The sequence below is a fragment of the Benincasa hispida genome, chromosome 1 (assembly GCF_027475165.1).
Source record: "Benincasa hispida cultivar pf3 chromosome 1, pf3_genome.v1.1, whole genome shotgun sequence".
Taxonomy (NCBI): domain Eukaryota; kingdom Viridiplantae; phylum Streptophyta; class Magnoliopsida; order Cucurbitales; family Cucurbitaceae; genus Benincasa; species Benincasa hispida.
Window position 1 is genome coordinate 92,556,492 of NC_143478.1, and position 21,783 is coordinate 92,578,274.

Below are 21,783 nucleotides of genomic sequence, written 5' to 3' on the forward strand. Positions count from 1 at the left end.
GAGATCATGCGATCAACCGCTGATATGCAGTCAGCGTACATGGGCAGACTCGTTACATGGCAAGCTGAGAAATATAAGATGGAATTTGGGTGTCAGAAGGAGATAGTTCATGCCATATTTGGTATTGAAGGGAACCACTAGACTGACCATCTAATATTTCAACTCCAAAAAACATATTTTTTGTGATTTTTTTTTTTTGGAAATGGCCACATGTTGGGTCGGTTCATATTATTTTGTGATCTTCTGAAAAATGTTACTATACGACATCACATTCTCACTATCATAATTAAATGAAAGGTAATTATCCTATGTACAATTTCAATTCCAGATACACTATCCATATTATATAAAATAAATTGTATGATGTGAAATAATAATGCTAAATTAGCAAGATTCAATAAATATACATACAATACAATTCATTAGTAATTGAGATAATTACCTTCAATCTATATACATACATTCAATATATATACATACAATATACAATATACCAATTAATTGAGTAACAATATGAAATGTATTTTGTTGGTATGTTTTACAAATTGAAGAGAATTAGAATTACTACAGTTTTTTAAAAGAATATGTGAAAATTAATCTATTATGTTCTACAAATTGAGATTGTTTAGTTTATGTCATAAATGGTTTGAGAAAATACATGTATATTTGAAAATCAATCAACAATAGCAAAGCATAAAACTAAAAAATGAAATAATGAAATAAAAAGCAAACAGAAAAAAAATGAACTAATCTCATTTACAAAAAACTGCATCAGATCCCCCAACCCAATTCAACTCAACTCTACACTCAAATACAGATTTCCAAACTCAACTCAACTCAACTTTGTACAACAAACACAGACAATAATTACCAACTCAACTCAACTTTGCAAACAAATACAAGTAATTTAACTCTTCAGATAATTTAACTCTCCGGATAATAATTACCAACTTAACTCTCTACTTTTATCACGTACCAAACGCCCCCTAATTAAATAATATTTACTTAATTATTAATTTTAATTAATTAAATTAATTAAAAAGATAATTTCCACATAGGGAGCTATCTAAAATATGGTGATCCCACATCCTTTTACCCCTGGTGATCAAAAGCATTGTGTTTTTTTATCATAGAAAAGACACAACACACAGAAGAGTTATATTATTATTTTTTTCCTCTCAATTTCCCATTCTCCAATTTTAAAATTTTTCTGGTTTCCACAAACCACACCTCAAATCTAAAAGAATAGGGAGTCACTCTTATGGTGGTGTTGATTTCAGTAAGAGATTTTGCCATTTCATCTGAGTCGTCAAGGTAAGTAAGATTTCCTATCCCTTTTCCATGTATTCTCTAATAGTCAATTTCTTTGTCATTTCATCTAAGTCGTCAATGTAAGTAAGGTTTCTTATTCATTTTCCCTGTATTTTCTTATTGTATGCTTAACCTAGGATAATTTTACAGTAGGCAATTTCTTTGTTGGTCTACGTATAATTTTTCAGAATTTCCTATGGGTATTTCAAAAATCCTAAATTAATAACAAGTTTGGTTATGTGATTTCCGCTACGTTAAGGCATTCATTCCTTCATAGATGACATGAGAAAATTAGTTATGGAAGAGATATAGAGAGAGAAATTGAGAAAATTATGAGTTGTTTAGAGCACTGAGTTAAGATAAGATATCTGCAGTTATTTGGTCTGAGTTCATATGTCTGTGTTTGGGGTGTAGATTTGAATTCATATGTCTGAGTATCTGATACAGTTTTTTATCTCTAAAGAATATGCTTTTATGATTACTATTTTTGTTTTGAAACTTTTTTATTTAATAATTCTACCCATCTTTGTTTGAATAAAATATGAATTGCAAATTTTTTCTTTTAATTTTTAAAACTCTTTTTTCTTTCTTTCTTTCTTTCTTTCGTTTTTGGGCAATGAACAACAATTAATTCATTACATTTTTTTTTGTAGAAATATGGTTAAATAAAATGAGAAACTAAATCGAAATCAAAACTTTTGATTCTAGCTAATTTTTCTCTATGAATTTCATTATCATCTTCTTCTTTTTCTTTTTCTTCCTATTGTTGTTCTATATTTTTACAATGGTGCAAATTTTTTAATTAAATCTTCCCCATCATCGTAATAGATAATGAAATGTCACCACATTTCTTCAACAGTTTCACTTTCATTTCCTCTAAATTTGGAGGATTATCTGAGAAAAAATCTCTATTTTTCACTAATTCTTTGTGGAAAATGTTTCAAGAAAAAAATTTTCATTTTATGGTTTTTTTGTTATATGTTACATACTGTTCAACTACACACATACTTTTTGTCTAAATATTCTTAACACTCCTTTGATATGTAAACTTATTACGTATAAATATTGCATTTAATGTAAACAAAATAATATATTTTATATAATAAACAACCTTACAACATATTTTAACAATCATTAATCTTATAGTAGTCGAAAGTGGTTGTCGAAGTTGATTATCGAAGATGATTTTTGTTGGAGTTTGTAGTCAGAGGTGGTTATTGGATCCTGGAGTTGGTCATATGAAGGTGTTTTGGAGTTGGTTGTCAAAGTTTATCATCGGAGGTGGTTTTCGAATCCTAGAGTTGGTTGGACGAAAGTGATTGTCGAAGTTAATTATCAAAGATGGTTTTCGCTGGAGATTGTAGTCGGAGGTGACAATGTCGAAATTCAAAGTTAGTTGTATGAAGGTGGTATTAGAGTGGTTCTCGAACTTTGTCGTCGAAGGTGGTTGTCAAAGCCTCGAGTTGGTTGCCGGAGTTACTCGCTCAAAGGTGATCATCGAAGGTGGTTTTCATCAAAGTTTATAGTCGAAGGTAGTTGTTGGAGCCTATGAAGGCGATTGTCGGAGTTAATCATCAGAGTTTGTTGTTAGAGCCAATTTTCCGTCGGAGTTGGTAACGCGAAGTTGGTTATTGGAGTTCGTCACTGGAGGTGGTTGTTGGAGGCCAGAATTGGTTGTCGAAGTTGGCCGTTGGAGCTGTCATTGAAGGTGGTTGTCGAAGTTTGGATTTCATCGTCAGAATTGTCATCGGAGGTGGTTGTTGGAGCTCGAAGTTAGTTGTCAAAGTTGTCATCGAAGGTGGTTTTCAGAGCCCAAAGTTGGTCGCCGGTGTTGTAATCAAAGATGGTTATCGAAGCTCGGAGTTAGTTTGATCTCGGAGTGTGACAGTGGCCGATGGGTGGAGCAATTGAAAACATGGGAAGAATAGAGAGTTGGGGTGAGTTGATAAAATATACCAACTCAACTCCACCAATATTTAAAGTTGGTGGGCCAAACAATGAGTTGATATATTATGCCAACTCAACTCAACTCATGTTAGTGAACTAAACACCCCTATGAGTTGATATATTATACCCACTCAACTCAACTCATGTTGGTGAGCTAAACACTCCTTAGGGAGAAAAACTGTGAAATTAAAATTACAAAGTTCTTGGAAAAGAAAAATATGTTTAATATTTTTCTTTAAAAATTATAAATGAACTATCTATTTTACATTTTAAATGTAAAACAATATCAAAGTTGTAAATTTTTTTTTTATAATTACAAGATTTTTTTTCTTTTAAAAAAATTAACTTTTTTAGTGTGATTTTTGTTGGGATTGGTGTCATAATATCTCTTGTATTCTCGTAGTTTGTAAACATTGTATAAACAAGTTGTTATTAATAAAATATAATAATTTTTATTTTATAAGTATATACTCAATCCAATAAACTAAAGATCGTAGGTTATTTTATGTAATTTAAATAAGTATGTAGAGACATACAAGTGGATCTTGTTTAAATAATAACCTAAACAGTAGATGGATAAGGCTACCCAGCCTTATCCTGGTGACACTATGAATACAACCCGCTTTGTATGTGTTACAAGTGTTGTAAAGTGCTACAAATGATCTAATCATGATCATTCATGTGGAGACATGTGGGTGGGGGTAACCTATACAAAGAGTTTGTATAAGACTGTACCACGAAATGATTAGTCTCATTATATAATCTGTTAATAATAGAGACTTACATTTCACTAGGATGATCATAGGTGACATGACTTGAATCCTGAGTGAGTTGTGAACTCCTGCTCATGAATGCGGTCCTTTGATTTGTATGGATGAGAGTGGTCATATTGTCAACTCAATAAGCCTACCATTTTGGGGATTCGTCGGACTGGGGAGCTGGGAACACAACTACATAAGACGGAATTCACTCCTTCTTCGATGTCGGGGTAAGTAGATAAATTATTTTATTAAGGGCTGATTCTGGGGCTTGAACATAGTGGTCACACCCTCTCTTGGTCCGAGAAGAACTTGGTCATAGTTGGACTATGACTTATTGTTCATTAGAGAAATCAATGGTACTTAAGGAGTTAGATGTAACTATAGGGGCAAAACGGTAATTTTGACCCAACTGTATTAACGAACATTTTGTGAAGGATCATCGCCCTGTTGATTGGTTATAACTAATGGACACAAAAATATATCTGTAGTACGAAGAGTGTAGCTCTCGGTCTTTAGTGGAATGATCGACAATTAATGGAAGATGGGTAATTTAATTAAAGAGTTTAATTAATTATCCAAGTACCATTAGAGCTTCAATCTACAAGTTCATAAGGTTTCCTATGTAACTCAACAGAGATTTAATTGAGAATTAATTTTGGATTAATTTGAAGTGTTCAAATTAATTGAGGAAATTAATTATATATGATATAATTAATTAATTTAATTATATATATGATATAATTAATATGTATTTGATACATTATAGTATATAGTTTATGAGAGAAATTTGAATATGATTCAAATATTAATTATATGAATGAGATTCATGTACTTAAATATAGATATGATTTATATTATGTTGGGTTTTATGTCCTAAAAACTCGCAGTTTGTAAAATGATAAACATTTTCTATTATAAATATATTTGTTATTGATCTCATAAATTGTATGAAAGTCTAAATCCAATAAACTAAGACCCATGACTATTGTATGAGTATTTGAACTTTATGTGGAGACATAAGAGTGGATCAGGTTCGAGTAAATAATCAAAATGATCTATGGTACATGAATGAGGTTAGGTACCTTATTCTGGTAACACCATTGGATGCGGCCTACTTTGTAGTTGTTACAAAGAGTTATAAAGTGCTACATACGATGTGATCCTAATTCGTACATGTTATGACATGAGGAGTGGGGGCGTCCTGTGCAATGAGTTTGCATAAGATCAGGACCAAGAAATAAGTCACTCTTACTTTATAACGTTGTTTACTGTTTAAGACTGACTATTTTACCTAGATGACCTAGGTAACTTGATCTTAATCCTGAGCTAACTATGAACTCCTGTTTATTTGGGATTGCCCTTAGATTTGCATAATTGAGGGTTGGCTCAACAACGTCGGCTCAATAAGACTCCACTTTCAGGGGTAAGATCGGATAGATAGCTGGGGACATAGGGTGCAAGATGGAGTTCACGCCTAACTGATTTAGGGATAGAAGAAAGGTTATTCTCTCAAGTACTGAATCCATGTCTTGAACAAGGGGTCACACCCTCTCATTGGGCTGAGAGTGTTTGGTTTGGTGATTAGATTACAAACTAGTTGTTCATTAGAAGATCAGTAGAGACTTGAGGAATAAGATGTAATCTCGGGGGTAAAACAGATATTTGACCCAACCGTTATTACGAACAACCTGTGAAGGGTCGACTTGCTGATTATGGTTAAATCATGTGGACATAATATATCTACGGGAGTGCAACTATGGGCTTTAGTGGAATGACCCATTAGTTAACGAATGGAGATTAATTTGGTCTAATGAGTTTAGCCAATTAATCTCGGATCGTTGGAGCCCATGATCAGTAGGTCCGCGAGGTCCCCCTACTAGCTCGTAACGGACTAGCTCTAGAATAGCGTGATAAGTTAATTTGAAACGTTCAAATTAGAATTAAGGGAATTATTAATTATATGAGATATAATTATGTTTAATTTTAGAATTAAACGGAATAGGAGAATTTATATATTTAAATATGATTTAAATATATAAAGATGGATATATGTTAAAATTAATTTAATATTTGATATTAAATCAATTAAGTTTTATTTAATAATTAATTTATGAAATTAATTAACTTTTCATTTTTTAAAATCAAAATAGATTTTTTAAATCAAATTTTGATTTTTAGATAAAATTGAAAAATTGAAAAACTAAAAACTTAAATGGAAGAATGGATTTTTCCATTATCCATCTATAAAGTAGCTCATGCATGAAGCAACTATTTGCCTTGTCTTCTCCAAGCATGAGCTGCAACTCATGCAACTCTTCTCTTTGCATGTTGATCTGCAATATAATGAAGAGATTGGAGTAAAAATCGGGCATGCAGAATTTTGAGAGAAAATTCAGTTTGAAGAATGGTTCTTCAACAAGGTTGCTGCAGTGAGCTTTTCTCCTTCATCCCTTGATTGAAGCTTGTTTTGAGTCCCACAACTCAATCTAGAGCACCAAGAGAATAGTGAGGAAGATCTTAAGGTGGTCTACAAAAAGATATGGAGAAGATTGCAACTGGAAAAGGGGTTTTGAAGAAGTTTTACAAGAGGTATGTCTTGAAACCCATTTTTATGTAGAAGCATGCTTTATATTATGCTAAAATTAGTGAATTTAAGTGATCCTTGTGCTTCCGCTGTTGTTGATACAATCCTACTTATTAACTAATATAAAGTATTAAGAGATGAATTAAATTTTTGAATATGATTCAGAAGGGGCTTTGAAGAAGTTTTACAAGAGGTATGTCTTGAAACCCATTTTTCTGTAGAAGCATGCTTTATATTATGCCAAAATTAGTGAATTTGAGTGCTTAGATGATCCTTGTGCTTCCACTGTTGTTGATACAACCCTACTTGTTAACTACTATAAAGTATTATGAGATGAATTAAATTTTTGAATATGATTCAAATTTTAATTATATGAATGATATTCATATAAGTGAATTTAGTATAAATGTGATTTATATTAAATATGATGTATTATTGAGAGAAAATAAAACTGTAGGTTATGTTGTATTTGATACAATATAAAACTATAGACTATGTGTTATATATATATATATATATATATATAAAAATTGTTATTATTTTTAATTGAATTAATGGCTCTCCTTCTTCTTCCTCCTTGAAAAGCTCATAGAATAGTTCTCTACAAAAAAATTCACAAAGAAAAGTTCTTTGAAAAAAATCTCTCCTCCCTCTCATCCTCTTTTTCCCTCTACCAAAAAGTAGGAGAACCTACAACTCCTACCAATTCTCAACCCTAGAGAATACAGGAGATTCCATTGATGGTGGTGTCCCAATTCGAAGATCGGTTCGATTTGTGATTTGTTTGAGGGAGTTCGTGAAGAATTTGTTCTTCAAAAGGTATTCTCTTTTCTCCCTTTTCTATTTAAAAAGCATGTTGTAAGTTTAGATTAGAATGCATAATCTATTTTCTTTTAAATATGTAATTTCATAAATTCTGTGAAAAACAAAATTGGGATCGATCCCCACATTCCGTTGCGAAAACCTTCAATAATTTTCCGTTCAACTTTAACATATAAAACCTACAAAAATCTATTAAAAATAACAACAAAATCTTTGGAAAAAAAATAGTAACTAGCCCAATAATCACATTTTTTTTAATACGCCTAATAATCATCCTTATACATTGAATAACTATATTCTAATTTGTTAGAGTAATTGATGTCATTTAGTTTTAAAAGTTTCATTTTTTTTAGTTCATGAACAAAGTATAATATAATTTTAAAATTAGGGATTTCATTAATAACAATAAGTAACACGTGTCTATAATATTAAAATAAAAAACTAAATAATTATAAAAATGAGTTTTTGTAGTCAAATTTGTGATTAATAAAAAACTTTGTTAAGAGAAATTGGCATGATTTTCACAATTAAAAGAAATTAAATTTTCAATCTTCTCAACAAAATTCATAAACACGTGCATCCCATGTCATTCCTCACAAATGAGTTAAATTTTCCAATTAAAAACTCAAAGCATTTTCTCCCCTTTTTAAAAGTTGATTTAAAATGTTTCTACTAAAAAAATGACCCTTTTGTTTTTCCAAACAGACCCTCCAAAAGTTGAACAAAAAAATAATGATAATAATATGAAAAATAATTTAATTAGATATATACAATTGGTGGAATAAAAGAGAGGAAAATTGTAATTGAAACGAAAATAAAAGAAATTATTCCCATATTGTAACTGAAATGAAAGTAAGGAAACATGAAATAGTGGAATAGTTTACCAAAAGCAACGAATGAAATAAACAAGAAAATGGAAGAGATGGTTCCCAGTGTCAAGAAATTCAGGTCTAACAAATCTCTGCAAGCTGTTCAAGCTCCGGGGGAGGATGCCACCATAATGCAGCAAAGTCGTGAAGAAAGCGACCGGTTGCGCCGCCATGACTCTAACTTGTTGCGGCAGCGATCCGAACATAAACGGCTGCAACAACAAAGAAAACAGTTCCTGAGTTTGATGAGATTGAGGGAATGCTAACTATTGTTTGTAGAAAATGGTAAATATGGACTGAGAAACCAAAGAGAAGAATAAGGTTAATATCTTAGGAAATGTCGAAGTTGTAATTAACATTAACATTGTCATTGTCATTGTCAAAATAAGTTCATAGAAAGACATAAAGAGAGTCAGACACTCAGCCTCTCTCTGTCTTTCTTTTGGACACATCAGAAATACTAAACACAAAGTTCTGAGATAACATATATTAATATCAACATTATATGATGATGACACAACTTTGAAATCACATAAGTTTAGCTTCACACGTGTCAGCATGTGAAGTGATGCTAATGACAAAAAAAAAAAAAAAAGTTTTTTTTTTTCTTATGCTACAAGATCTTATGATGTTATGCTAAAATTTTAATGTCAAAGAGAAAGGATTGGAAGTCATTTAAAGACCCGTTTGTTTCATGGGCATCTTAGATTTTCATAGAGTAACTAATGCATTGTCGTATTTGTTTTGCAGTATTGTGAGATGTTTCAGCATCTGAAGATTCTTGGACATCCCGACAAAAGGCATCTAAAAGGTTTTTGATGTCATCCTAAAACATGGGTTTTTCTATATATATATATTAATCTTTGTATTATATAATTAAACTAAATACTGTCTACTATATTAATCATATAGTTTTAGTTATATTATAATTCTTATTATGTTTTAGCAATATATTCAAATTTAAATTTAAACTAATAATTATCTTATAAGAAAATATTAAATTATGGTTTAAATAATTATCTTATAAGAAAATATTAAATTATGATATATTATTTTGTTGAGAAAAATAACATATCAAAATAATATAAATTGTATTAATTTTAAAAGAAATTCAAATTGATAAAAACAAATATGTTATATAAATTCAAATTATATCAAATTAATAATAAAATAATAAATAGTGTAAGGGCATTGTTGAAACTTTATGCAAATTTAAGACATTTCCGAGTAGAAATCATTATCAAAATATTTCCACATATTATATAATCTTTTCAAATCTTATATCTTTTCAAAATTTTCAAATTCGATTATTTTTACCAAATCTTATATTAAAATTTTACCCTAATTTCTGTTTCCACAATTAATTTTAAATGAATTGACTAATTGTGATTTTTCAGATGGATCAAGTACATTATGTTTTTTAAATTTTTGTAAAGTATCAAATTTTACAAATAAAAATTAAGATTTAGGAAAATATAAAAAATTTGGTGTTAACCTACCCAAAATTTCACTCAAATGTATAGAATCTTCACCAGAGATACACTGAGATATCTCCTCTTGAAAAATTAGGTGGAATTTGATATTTGATTTTTATGTTAAAAGATTTGATATAAAATTTAGAAAGATAAAAAATTGATCAAATATCATGTTAGTTGTCCGAAATTTCATCAAGAAAGTTCAAAATAATTTATAAATTAATAAAGATTAAAATTTATTAGAAATCTAGCGGGTCGATCTCAAGCGAGATGGACTGAGAAAAACTATAGTAACAAATTTTTTAAAAAATGTACTAATTTAGAAAGAAGAAAACTTGAAGGGACTATGTCCGATAATTTCCAAGTCATTTGTGTATGAAAAAAGAAATTAACACCCCCACAACACTCAAAGAAAGTATTGACCTTTCAAAAAAGAAAATTTTTATTTTAAATTTTAAATGTCTCATGTTGGTCTAAAACCATAAAAAAAAAAAAAAAAAAAACTTCCTAAATTAATTTTATGAAAATATGTATCCTAAAAAACAATTCCTATAAAGAAAACATCTTCATCGAAACAATATTATTATTTTCTATTATCAAAACTTTTATTAAGAACCTACCAAAATCAAAACTTGACCTTCCAAAAATATGTCTTTTCACCCTTAGAATCTCAAAATAATGGCCCCCAAAAATTCAAAACTCCCCCAAAAAAAAAAATGTTCAAAGATTTATAACACAAATATTACAAATTAACAAGGAAACAACCATAATAATATAAAAGCTTTGACATCATTTACATAATCATCAATAAAATCAAAATATACATTTAATCAAATAAGATTCGAAACATTATTTAAGAAATTTAAATTACAAGCAACCCAAAATAACACATTATACATGAATAAAATTAATTAATCTAGAACAAAATTAGCAAATAATATGCAAACAAATATATATTAAAATTTTTATTTTGTAAATAAGTAAAAAGAAACTCACTATTATCATTACGGCTTCTTGTTGTGAGAAAAAAAATCAGAAGAAAAGAAGTGAATAGAAATCTTCCTAGAAGTCTTTTTTTTTTTTTGGTTGTGTATTCTTAAATGTTCCGGTAACTTCTAATTTATAGAAAATTCAAACCTTTCTCGATAGGAAAAGGAACAAATAATAATTGATTAAAAATGATTTTGATTGATTTTAATAATATTCGAACCTTTCTCAATAAGGAAAAGGAACCAATAATAATTGATTAAAAATTATTTGTTTAATCTTAAAAATAAAGGCGATAAAATAAAAAGCAAAATAAGTCGAAACACTACTGAAAATAAGTTCCCACAACAAACACGAAAATTCCATAGATTAAAAAAAATAAAAATAAAAAATATACAGTAACTTACAAGGAAATTTTGTTGCTTCGAATCTAGGCCTGACAAATAGAGCTCAAGCTCTTGTACATCTCTGAACTAGCAAAAGAGAATTCTGATAAAGCCCTGAAGAGTTCTGGCAGCTGATTCTTAAGGCTAACCAACGATTTCTCCCTCACATGAAGGCATTGCTTCGCATGAGTTTCCTTTTCCTCCTCCAGTCTTCTTCTCACCGACTCTACCGCGATCAACTTCTCTGTGACGGCAGCATCCTGCGTGTTCTCTTCCGACCTTTCGGGGTCCACCTCATCGGGCATCCTTCGTTGCTGATATTTGTAATGCCAATCATTGAAATGTCGCTGCTTGCGTTCGAGCTCTTTCTCAGTCTCCTCCCACTTTAACTTCAGTTTCCTCTCTTCATCCTGCTGCAGCATAATGGTATTGATCACAGCACCAAAAGTGAATATGGCAGTTCTGAGATGCTCGTCTGGGAGTCTTTCGAGTTGATCGTGCCAAGCGAGGAGGAGTTTCTGAATCGGTGGATTTTGAACTCTTGGGGGAGAAGAAACCTTCTCTTTCAAGCTACTCTCTATAGGAATTAGATTTAGTTTCAACCAACTGTTTAAGGCTTTAATGTAGTCTTTTTGACAGCGTACAAGCTTCTCAAACTGTGAATGCCACTCTCTAACAACACCACAGAGCTGAACCGTGCGCTCATAATGATGGGTACTCGTTTCTTTTGGCGATTGAGAGAGATCCATTGATCTTAGTGCACTTACAATCTTCAATTGTGCTTCATGGTGAGCTCTCATTGTATTCCACATTGCTGCCATCCTGCAGAACAACCAACATCATTTCTGGTTTTGCTAAAACATTGAAGTGACAACCTTAAAAATTGAGCATAATATGTGAATGTTCTAGGATCTCAAAAGATTGGAGAATAGATATTATCATGTGCCGAGTTAACAAAAAACTTGCATACCCACCTAGACAACGACCCTGATAGGTACAACCACAGTTTTTCACAATATTCATGAATAGATGACTCAGTATTATTTTGTTAATTTAAACCTCAATCATACAAATGGTTCAACATTAATGTCAGAAATACTCTACTATACCAATAAAACCACATTGGCACGTACTACACTTTCAATTTTATTCAAAGAAAAAGAATTAGATGGCAACCACCCCACAGTATTAGGGTGGTTTACTTGAGAAAAAACATGGATTTGGAGGTAAGACTTGGGATCTGGTATTAGGTGAGTTTCATAGGAGACGTCCAGTTTTCATACTTGAAAGCCAACACATGCGGCTATGGAAAAGTGAGACCAGAAGAGTAGCATTACAATCAACTAACCCTATCCACGATGTATATTTCTAAAAGTTAACATCCATTGGTCATTATTATCAATTGTAAAGGCGACTAGAATGATAAACAACAACCATATCCATATGCATATTACTATCTCATGCAACTCACCCATTAACAAGCTGAACAAGTTTTGGGTATAACTGTTCGTCTCGTAGACGACTAATCTCTGAGACAGTTGAATCCAAGGATTGCATGTCAACAATATATCTAGTGTGCAGATGACTTACTGCTGCTTTTGCTTTCTCCAATGCTTCTGCATTAGAATCTCGTTTCTTCAGCCTATTCAATGTAGCAACCTTCTTTTGGTACTCAAATTTCATAAGTTCACCTGCCTGTCAATCATAATTATCACAAATAAATTTCAGTTAAAAGAAAGTTCCTCCACATCATATGGTGATCTGCTCCATCATAGAAACACAACTTTTGTCAGTAAGATCCAAGAGTCGAACAAAATAATTGAAAACCACAACATACATACTGCCTCCCTAGCATATTACTCTAGAACAGAGTTACAAAAAGGAACAAGCATACATTGTGATCTCGAGGCTTCAAGGGTCAGAAGGACAGTGCTGAAGACCCTAAGGAAGCAGTAATTTACAAGAAACACAACAAAAAATGAGGTCTTATATCTTAGATCAGCCAAGAAGCTTTCTACCACCCACTGACCTGCCCAACAAACAAACTTGGTATCTAGCAGGGAATGATAATAACAAGAGACACATTCGTGTGTGTGTGTGTGTGTGTAGAGAGAGAGAGAGAGAGAGGCAGGAAGGAAATATCCAGAGTCTGAGATGAGAGATATGTAATTTTGTTGAGGAGAAAGTTTCAAATTACAATCAACCTCATATAAATCGAATGTGAAAAAACTCTTTAGAGATGCACTAACAAGGCAGCTAATTTCTACTACTGAAGCTCACTTAAAAGGAGTTAGCCAACGAGTATTGAAATTTTAGCATGTAGAAGATGCTTGCGAAAATGAGGAGCCAAAGAGATGTTTAAATATTAAGAGAGGACGACGGCTGTTCCATATAATATACCTTTACTTCATCATACAGCTTCTTTTCCCACGCCAATAGTTTATCTAACACGGTGGCATGAGTTTCTTGCTCTTCTGCATAGAAATCATCTTTTCCATCATCCATATTAGCCAATCCCCTAAATGATCGGTTCCATGTAATAACACGCATCACTCTGGCAGAGTGGTCGATATGACCTGAAGGAAAGTACAAATTCTTTTCAAAATAAGGTATAAATACAAGCAAAGCTTTACATTGTCTCAAGGATAAAAGCAATTAACAAGCTTCCTCGAGCTGCTCTAGCATGTATTTATACAGATCAGAAACGAATACTGTTTCATGGCAGCCAAAGTAATAGTTGAACCCAGAATCAAAAGCTAAACTTCAGCGCAAGATCCATACCTCGATTATCAGCAAAGTTTGAATGATAGTGTAATCGGGTCGCCTCAAGCATCTTGGACACTTCATGGGCACTCTCTGAAGCTTTGAGAAAATGATCATCAATATCTATAAATATCTGCAGGAGATTAAAATTCACCTTAACCATCCTCTTGCCCTCTATGGACCCCATAGATCCCGCTTGTTTCATCTTTTTTGAGCTCTTCGCCACCACGGCAGGTTCCACCACTTCTGGCGGCGCTGGAGGCAGCTCCACCGGCTCCTCGAGCACTGGCTCCACTGCTTCAGCCTTTCCACTGATTCTCCGCTCCTCAATACCATCGTTGTCCACTCCCTTAGACTTTTTATCAAACGACTTGCGCTCAATCTCCCCTTTGTTAATCTGTACCTCCTCGACTTCACTCAAAGTCGAGACGGGTATGTTATCAATAGAGAAGAAATAATCATATGTCGAATTTTGTTGCGGGGGCGGTGGAATGTGTCGATTCTCAGCCGGTGGCGGCGGCACTGGCGGCGAAGCACCAGCCAAATCTTCATTAAGCTCCGAATTTCTAATTCGGCTACTCCCTTCATCCCCTTTGCTTTTATTCCTCCTCCTCCTCAAAGCACCAACAGAGCCTTCGTTATCATTTTCTTCATCCTCCTCAATAATCGGCGACTCAGGTTTGAGATCGGGATTATACACATTCATCTGAGGCATGGTGGCAGCCCTTTGAAGAGGAGCAGGAATAGTAGAAGGAGGCAAAGGCGGGGGAGGCGGCGGAAAGGGTTCAAAAGGGGCGGCGGCGGCGGCAGAGGAAGTAATGGGAGGATTGGATTGAGTAGACACAGAAACAAACTGGGGGTTTTGAACCTCACCATGAGCATAATCGCTCAAAGCAGCTCCAGTGTTTTTAAGCGACATAGAATAGGCGGAGTGAGCGGCGGCGAAAGCATTTCGAGCTGTCACAGCATCCTTCATATGAATCTTGCGTTCTTTACAACGAGCGATGGCTTCTTCATTCTCGATCTTGGACTGTGAACAACCCATGAAGGTTTTTCCGGCGAACGGCGGCGAAATCAAGAGAGATTTGAAAAGGGTTTTGGGTTTGGGAAGTGATTATTTGAAAAGGAAATTCTTAATTTGAAGTGGTTTTTAAGAAATATTTCTGTGCTGATTCATCCTGGCAGGACCCGTGTTCGAACGTTACAACAACACCGCCTGTTTTTCACTTTCAAAGGATTTGGTTATAAATATATGGGACCGCCCTTTTCACCATCATTTTCTTTTTTCTGAAAAACAAAACGCAAATTTCTATTCGAATATTCATCGGTCTTTTAACATTTTGTTTGTTGTACTAAATAACATTCTGTTTATGTAAACCTAAGTTGAATCTTCTAATTTAAAGTCAAAAAAAGATATATTTTCCTGTAAAGAAATTAAGCTCCGTTGATAAGGATTTCTTTTTTTATTTTTTTATTTTGGGAAATATATGTCAGTTTTTTTCCCCTTTTTCAATCACGGGTTTTAAATTTGCTAATGAAATATCTGAATTTGAAGTCCAATTTTTTAGAAACTAAAACATGTTTTTGAAAATTATCTTCTTACTTTTTAAGACTCACTTATTTTTTTAAACATTAAGGATCTGTTTGTTTCATGTGTTTTTTCTTTTGAATTTCATACATAATACATTTAATATCATCCTTTGTTTTCTATAATTTCTCTTTTAAAACTCAAGATATTATAATCCATAAAACTTTAAAATTCTAACCTGAGTTTTTTTTAATACTATGCATAATTAATTAATTTTTATGTCCGAAAGATTAATAGTAAATATATACCTTAATTAATTAATATGAATTATTAATTACTATTAATTTTAATTAATTATTATTTAAATTTAATAAGTTTTAACTCATACCTATACCATTAACATTATTATTGATAATTATTTATATTTTAATTAATTTTGAGAAATTTTAATAAGTTTTCATTATGGTTTAAATGTTTAATATTAAAGTATTCATTTTTTTAATTGATTAAATAATTAATTAATATAACAAAAATTTATATAGCTAAATTTAATTGATTATCCAACGGAACAGAACCTAAAATAATGGTTTCTTTTCCTATTTATTCAATATATATATATATATATATATATATATATATTTTAAAAAAAGTACAGCAGATTTTTCTAGAGATGAGATTTGACGAAACGTAGCTTTTTATGCTTTATTTCCAAGTTAAGTAATCTACTTTTCCAAAATAATAAAAACAGAGCCTTCAGCCATTTTTCTTTCTTTTCCTCTTCTCTCTTTTTTATTTTTGTTTTTTTCCCCTTTTTATGAGAAAAGGTATTTCCCCATTTTCAGCAAGTAGGCCTTGTGTGATCATCTTACCCTAGTGGAATTTATTTTAACATACTATAATTCCGATCCATCCTTCCACTGTTTGGTATTTCAATTTAATCATCTAAAATAAGAGTGAATTAATTAACCAAATTGATTATAATTTTTAATAATAACTTGACGTTGAAAGTCAAATTAAGAAAAATTGAAAAAAAGTTCATGCTTGCATGAGACTTATTTATTCAATTTTAAATGTCAAATCCTATCAATGACGCTATATGATATCTAATAACATTATTTATAATCACGTCAATTCAAGCATAATTTAGTTGATAAAGACATCAATTACCATTTCAAAAATCAATAATCCAATCCTTCAATAGCAAAACTCAAAAAACAAACATTATTTATAATCACATACCATGAGATTTTTCCCAAGTCTGGCCTTCAAGTCATGGATTGAGATCTATAAATAGTCAATTTAAATATGGGGAAATCAATCCTCAAAGAGACATCCAGTATTATTCTTAAGAACTTTATAAGAGTACTTTCAAATCTACCATACTCCTGGTTTTATTTTCAGGGGAAAAAACATCCCAATAGATTGAGCAGAATATGATGAAGATTTTGTAAGGAAAAGTAAAAAAAGGTTCATAAAACATATAGAATCAGAACTGAGATTGGGATTGTTTCTGAATAAGGCTGCAAAAATAGAAATCCCCAATCCGTGTGCTGTGATAACTGATACCAAACACTTTCTTGGTATTGTTTTAACATTGCACAGTAGTTTGAATGGAAAACTCACCAGAGTTGTGAAGGCAGACTTGATTAACTGTGACGTCTACAGCAGATGTTCCTACCCTTCTCTGATCTTAAGACTCTTTCCTACAATACTTAATCTGCCAGATTTCAACATCTTTTCCTCTTTCATAGTTGAGGACATATTGCGGGGTGCTTGTGAGATCAATTCGTTTGCCTACAAAATATGGCTTTGATCTGTGCTCCAATCTACTGTTTTTGGCATCATCTATCACGAACCATAAGTAAAACATGAGCTCGAGAAAGAAATGTCAAACGCGGTTCTGAATGTTACTGTCAACTTACCCTCTTCATGTTTTAGGTAACTTAGGAAATGAGAATAGCCATTTGCTACAATGTCAAAGTCATCCACTGTGAAGTTATAGCGCTTTTCCAGAGCCAAGTACAATACCTGAAGGGTTTGGTCAAGGGATAATTAAACTCCTCTCTCATTACATACATTGGAAGTTCAACCAAAACATTTAGCAAGTTCACAGAAAGACTGATTTCTATAGATAAAATTTGTATCCAAACTCTTTCTATAGATAAAATTTCATGCACAATTAATTATATGAGAGATTAATTACGTCTTGTATTTCTACTTTTTCTCAATGAATTATCTCAATTCATACCTCTTATCAACCAGAGTTTTAGACTAGACGCCTTATTTTAACTCCTCATCTTTTTACTTAGATCTCAGTAACAAGGAATCTCTAGGAAATTTAAAAGGTAGAATTCTAATTTTTATTTCACTTTGCAGAATCAGTTATCTTGATCCAATTTTCAACTATGATCATGAATTAAAGAAAAATAGGATGGTATATTAATATCATGGAGGTTGCTACTAAATACAACAAAAAACTGTAAAAGGTCCTGTTTTGAGTTCAAGAACACGTGGGGGTGAGGATTAAGGTTTTCTGAACCTCTGATCTCTTGGTCAAAGGTTTATGCATTAACTTAGTTGAGCATATTTCAACAAGTAAATGGTCTCATTGATCAAAGATCAATAATAAGTAAAGCAGTATGTACCTTATAACTCCATGATGCCTAACTTAGCTCCAAGGATCAATAAGTATTTTCATGTTAACCCCAATGGTCTCCTCTCCATCCCCTCAAATGAGGACCAACAAGGAAATGTGGTAGAATATAAGACTCGCAATTTCACATACACATACAAGTCATGTCCCTTGCCTAATAATAATGCATTATTTCAAGCAGATGGGCGTCCTTATCATTTGTCCTTTTACATATGGTCAATGATTAGCATCTTTCCCATATAAAAATAAGATGTGAGGCACATTTCATTATCTACTTAAACCTAACCCATCAATAGGAAACCTGAAATAAAATAAAATAATCTCAACATGAGAATGCATACCTTTTCTGAACCTTGAGACATAAACTTCTCCAACATATTAAAAAATGCATCTGTCAAGTCGTCACTATAGATAACATCAGCAGCAACAAGCAAGGAGGCTCTCTGTGCTTCTTCAACCTCTGATAAGGCCCAGGAATACCTGTGTGACAATGAAGGCACAAGAAAAGAAACGTCACTTGCTTCATGTTTTATGAGTCCAACTCCAACCCCACCAGCACAAGTCCAGATTGCTTTAGTGTGTGTGCGCGTGTTCGGCAGCCTTTTGAAAATAGTAATTGGTAAAACTCAATTTATTTATCAATGAATTACGGCAATCTCCAAGGGAGATTCAAGAACTCCCCTCTCTCCAAGAACACTAAAAATGTGTTCCAAAACAATAATCCAGAAACATACCCTTCCCCCCTCTTGTGCACGCCCTTAAAATCTTATCCATGTGTACACAAAAGCTCAGCTTCTCTCTGATTAACTGAACCCCCTAGGCCCCACAAAATCACAGCAGACACGCCCCCAAAAGATTGCACAAGCGCTCATTCCTCACGTACAGGGTATCACTTAAGTCCCCTACTTTCTCTTTCCTATTCCGACGTGTATAGACCTTGGCAACTTGGAGTCATCAGTATTTTACAGTGAAGTACTTTTTCAAGAAAATGAGTTAAATGTATCATCCAAAGTTCTAAAATCATTTGATATGCTTTTCTGTAATTAACTTTTAGAATTTCTCAAACCACAAGATTATTGAGAAATTTTTAGAAGTTCTTTTAATCGCTCAAAACAATTTTTATCACTACTTAGAATTTAAACAAAATATTACCATTACCAATGTGAAAAAGAAAAATTTGCAGTCATCAATAAGCACTTTAAAAGTGACATACAAATCACACACTTGTGGAAAAAGAAAAATGAGCACAGCCGAGGTGTACACTTATCAGATAAAGTGAATTGCAAAGGTTTTGTCACCTATTTTTTGGGGGACATTCCCCTTGGGTTTGCTTAGGAGGCCAAGGTTCCGTCCAATCAAGTTCCCTTACATGAACTGCAACTCCAGCATTGAACCCACCAGAATTAAGACCAATGTTTTTGGCACAGTTGTCAAGGACACGATCACCTTTATCTGTCAATCATTAAACACGTCCTTTGCATTAGAAATATTTGCAATGAGGATAGAAGTGAAAGACGAGTCAGATAAGCCTCTGAGCCAATTATTACTCACTACTAATCCAAGTAAAACATAAGTAAACTATGAGAGGCGCTTGAATGCTTATTTGTCAAATACAATACTGTTTAACCAATCAGTGAGTCACTTTTATTTTCATTTTAATAAAAAAACTGTGCATGCTCACGCATTCATCAATCCATCAGAACAGAACCAGATCAAACAGATGAGAGAAATTCATAAGTCCTTGATGGCCAAGATCTGCATCTGATTGTTTCATTTCCAAAATTGGAAAACAAGGAATCCAGGAAAAATCAAAATTCATGATGATTGCTATACCTGTTAGAAATATTGTTTTAGCAACCCGTGCAAGCAATATTCCAACCAGTCCTGGCAAGAGCAATAACATAAGACCCTGTCATTGAAATAGTAATATAGTCAACAGTGGTTTTTTAAAAATATATGTTCCATCTGAGGGTAGAATAACAAAAATAGATGGTTGGAATCAGAACAAAACAAATGCGTGAAAATAAATATCAAGAATGCATGTCGGTTAAACACCTGTTCCAGCTCCAAGTTCTATTGCAACAATTCCATCAAATTCAGATGAAGTAAGCATTGTATGCAAGACAAAATCAGATAATACTAGTTCTGCTTTCCACACCTGAAAGAGGAAAAGATACTGAATCATGTAATGAATGTATCGTAAAAATAATAGATAAAATCACAGTTCTTAAGAGACAATTACCTGCAAACCAACACTTGGGATCGTTGACATAATATCGTGTTGGATTGACACATTAAAACTACGAACTGAAGGTTCTTCCACATCTATTTTTCATATAGAAATGTCTTAGCATCTCAGCAATTAATCGGACCGATGCAAGGTATTTAGCTGAGAGATGGCATACAAAAATGACGACAAGAGTCACTTAAGAAAAAGGGGCCTGCATAAGGATTTTTTCCCTTTTTTTTTTTTTTTTTTTTTTGAGTTCAACAATTGCGTAATGGGGTCGAACCATCAACTTTGAAATGGTAAAATGTGTCTTTATCCACTAAGCTATACTCAAATTGGCAAAACTCTAGATGTAAATTTTTCATTCATAACAGATCAACACAGCAAGTAATTGTGATTGTGCAGCTTCTTGGTCAGTTCGGGCATTTGATGACAGCTGCTTGGAGAACTGTCTACCAATAACTGTGAACATTATGACTAGAAGGAAAATGAAAAACTATTCGATCATTGTAAAAGTTAAATTAGTTTCTAAGTCTCCGTTTAAATTCAATCATAAATAACTCTATACAAGAATGCCATAAGGAAGTTGGGTACTCTATGTTGGCACTATAAAAGCCTGTAAAAGTAATAAGAAGAAGAGATTCGGTACTGACTGATGCGCCTGGGTAAAACAAGATCTCCATCTTCGTCGTAACGAATGAGTTGCTTACTTGGCGGTGAATAGCCTTCAGAATCACTGATATACCTTCTGGTTTCCGTATCTAAATCATCAGAACCTATAATTACGTCAGTGATCTTATTATCATCCGCCCTTAATTTCAAAATTGAAATTATAAGAACAATCGGTAGTGACGATGGCATTGATTAAGTGTTAGGCAGTTCCTAGCTAATGAAACAGCTTTGAAATTCCGTACCGAAAATGGAAGAGATAATTAAAGAAAGGATGGAATTACGAACCGAAAGGGAGGGAAATGGTGAAACTGGAAACATACGACCCGGAAATACCAGGTGGGCAGCCAAGGTGAACCTCACTCATCACCAACTCCTCTGACATTCCGTCGTCCATGGAGGTCCGTCGTCGTCTCGGATAGCAGTGATGGATATACCGAAAGAAATATAAAATTCACGATTTGCGACAAAAAGAAAAGAATTTTTTTTTTACAATCACCTTCTCTTGGGGCCTTTCATGTTTTATGACCCGCCCCATGATCTTATAAATTCTAAACTTATACTAACGTGTTAGAGGATACTTTTAGCCTTTCCAATAACGTCGAATTTAGGATGAGATGCCCAACCTGACTCATTTTTCAAAGTTCGAATCTGATGTTAACATAATAACACGAAGAAGAAATTCAAGAAGAGTAATGATATCAGGTTGGGGATGAATGGACCAGCCCTATTGCTTTATCGAAGCCCTAACCTGATTTCAAATATGCAACTCAATGAATAAATTGAATTCAAATTCGG

The 21,783-nt window shown here is 32.8% G+C and overlaps 2 protein-coding genes across 4 annotated transcripts; both read right to left on the reverse strand.

The window, feature by feature from the left end:
• Nucleotides 1-8,228: 8,228 nt before the first annotated feature.
• On the reverse strand, nucleotides 8,229-15,208 carry LOC120080910 (protein ALTERED PHOSPHATE STARVATION RESPONSE 1-like). Its single transcript, XM_039035590.2, has 5 exons — nucleotides 13,924-15,208; nucleotides 13,543-13,718; nucleotides 12,614-12,837; nucleotides 11,164-11,964; nucleotides 8,229-8,506 (listed from the first exon to the last, which is right to left on the reverse strand). The coding sequence occupies exons 1-4, from the start codon at nucleotides 14,948-14,950 to the stop codon at nucleotides 11,187-11,189; spliced, it is 2,205 nt and encodes a 734-aa protein (XP_038891518.2). The 5' UTR covers nucleotides 14,951-15,208; the 3' UTR covers nucleotides 8,229-8,506; nucleotides 11,164-11,186.
• Nucleotides 15,209-16,688: 1,480 nt separating this feature from the next.
• Nucleotides 16,689-21,542, reverse strand: LOC120080919 (Putative methyltransferase family protein). 3 transcript variants are annotated; one of them, XR_005482685.2, is made up of 10 exons: nucleotides 21,274-21,505; nucleotides 20,970-21,092; nucleotides 20,329-20,411; nucleotides 20,142-20,244; nucleotides 19,920-19,970; nucleotides 19,385-19,538; nucleotides 18,428-18,566; nucleotides 17,356-17,461; nucleotides 17,057-17,278; nucleotides 16,689-16,717 (listed from the first exon to the last, which is right to left on the reverse strand). XR_005482685.2 is itself a non-coding variant. In XM_039035612.2 (9 exons), exons 1-9 carry the CDS (start codon nucleotides 21,380-21,382, stop codon nucleotides 17,124-17,126), a joined length of 1,008 nt encoding a protein of 335 aa, XP_038891540.1. In that variant the 5' UTR covers nucleotides 21,383-21,542; the 3' UTR covers nucleotides 16,711-17,123. The 3 variants fall into 3 exon arrangements, 2 of the variants coding, with proteins under 2 accessions (XP_038891540.1, XP_038891529.1); XM_039035612.2 differs by having other exon boundaries at nucleotides 16,711-17,278; nucleotides 20,970-21,077; nucleotides 21,274-21,542; XM_039035601.2 differs by having other exon boundaries at nucleotides 16,711-17,278.
• Between the last annotated feature and the right edge of the window lie 241 nt (nucleotides 21,543-21,783).

What these genes read in the sequence shown, in the direction of transcription:
- LOC120080910 (XM_039035590.2), bottom strand. Translation starts at nt 14,950, where the DNA reads ATGGGTTGTTCACAGTCCAAGATCGAGAATGAAGAAGCCATCGCTCGT. An exon ending in AGCTGTATGATGAAGTAAAG is followed by an intron (nt 12,838 to 13,542) that starts GTATATTATATG and finishes TATGATTGACAG; the next exon opens with GCAGGTGAACTTATGAAATT. An exon ending in CTTGTTCAGCTTGTTAATGG is followed by an intron (nt 11,965 to 12,613) that starts GTGAGTTGCATG and finishes GTTGTTCTGCAG; the next exon opens with GATGGCAGCAATGTGGAATA.
- LOC120080919 (XM_039035601.2), bottom strand. Translation starts at nt 21,382, where the DNA reads ATGGACGACGGAATGTCAGAGGAGTTGGTGATGAGTGAGGTTCACCTT. An exon ending in TGTTTTACCCAGGCGCATCA is followed by an intron (nt 20,412 to 20,969) that starts GTCAGTACCGAA and finishes TATGAAAAATAG; the next exon opens with ATGTGGAAGAACCTTCAGTT. An exon ending in GAATGTCCCCCAAAAAATAG is followed by an intron (nt 18,567 to 19,384) that starts GTGACAAAACCT and finishes ATTGTCACACAG; the next exon opens with GTATTCCTGGGCCTTATCAG.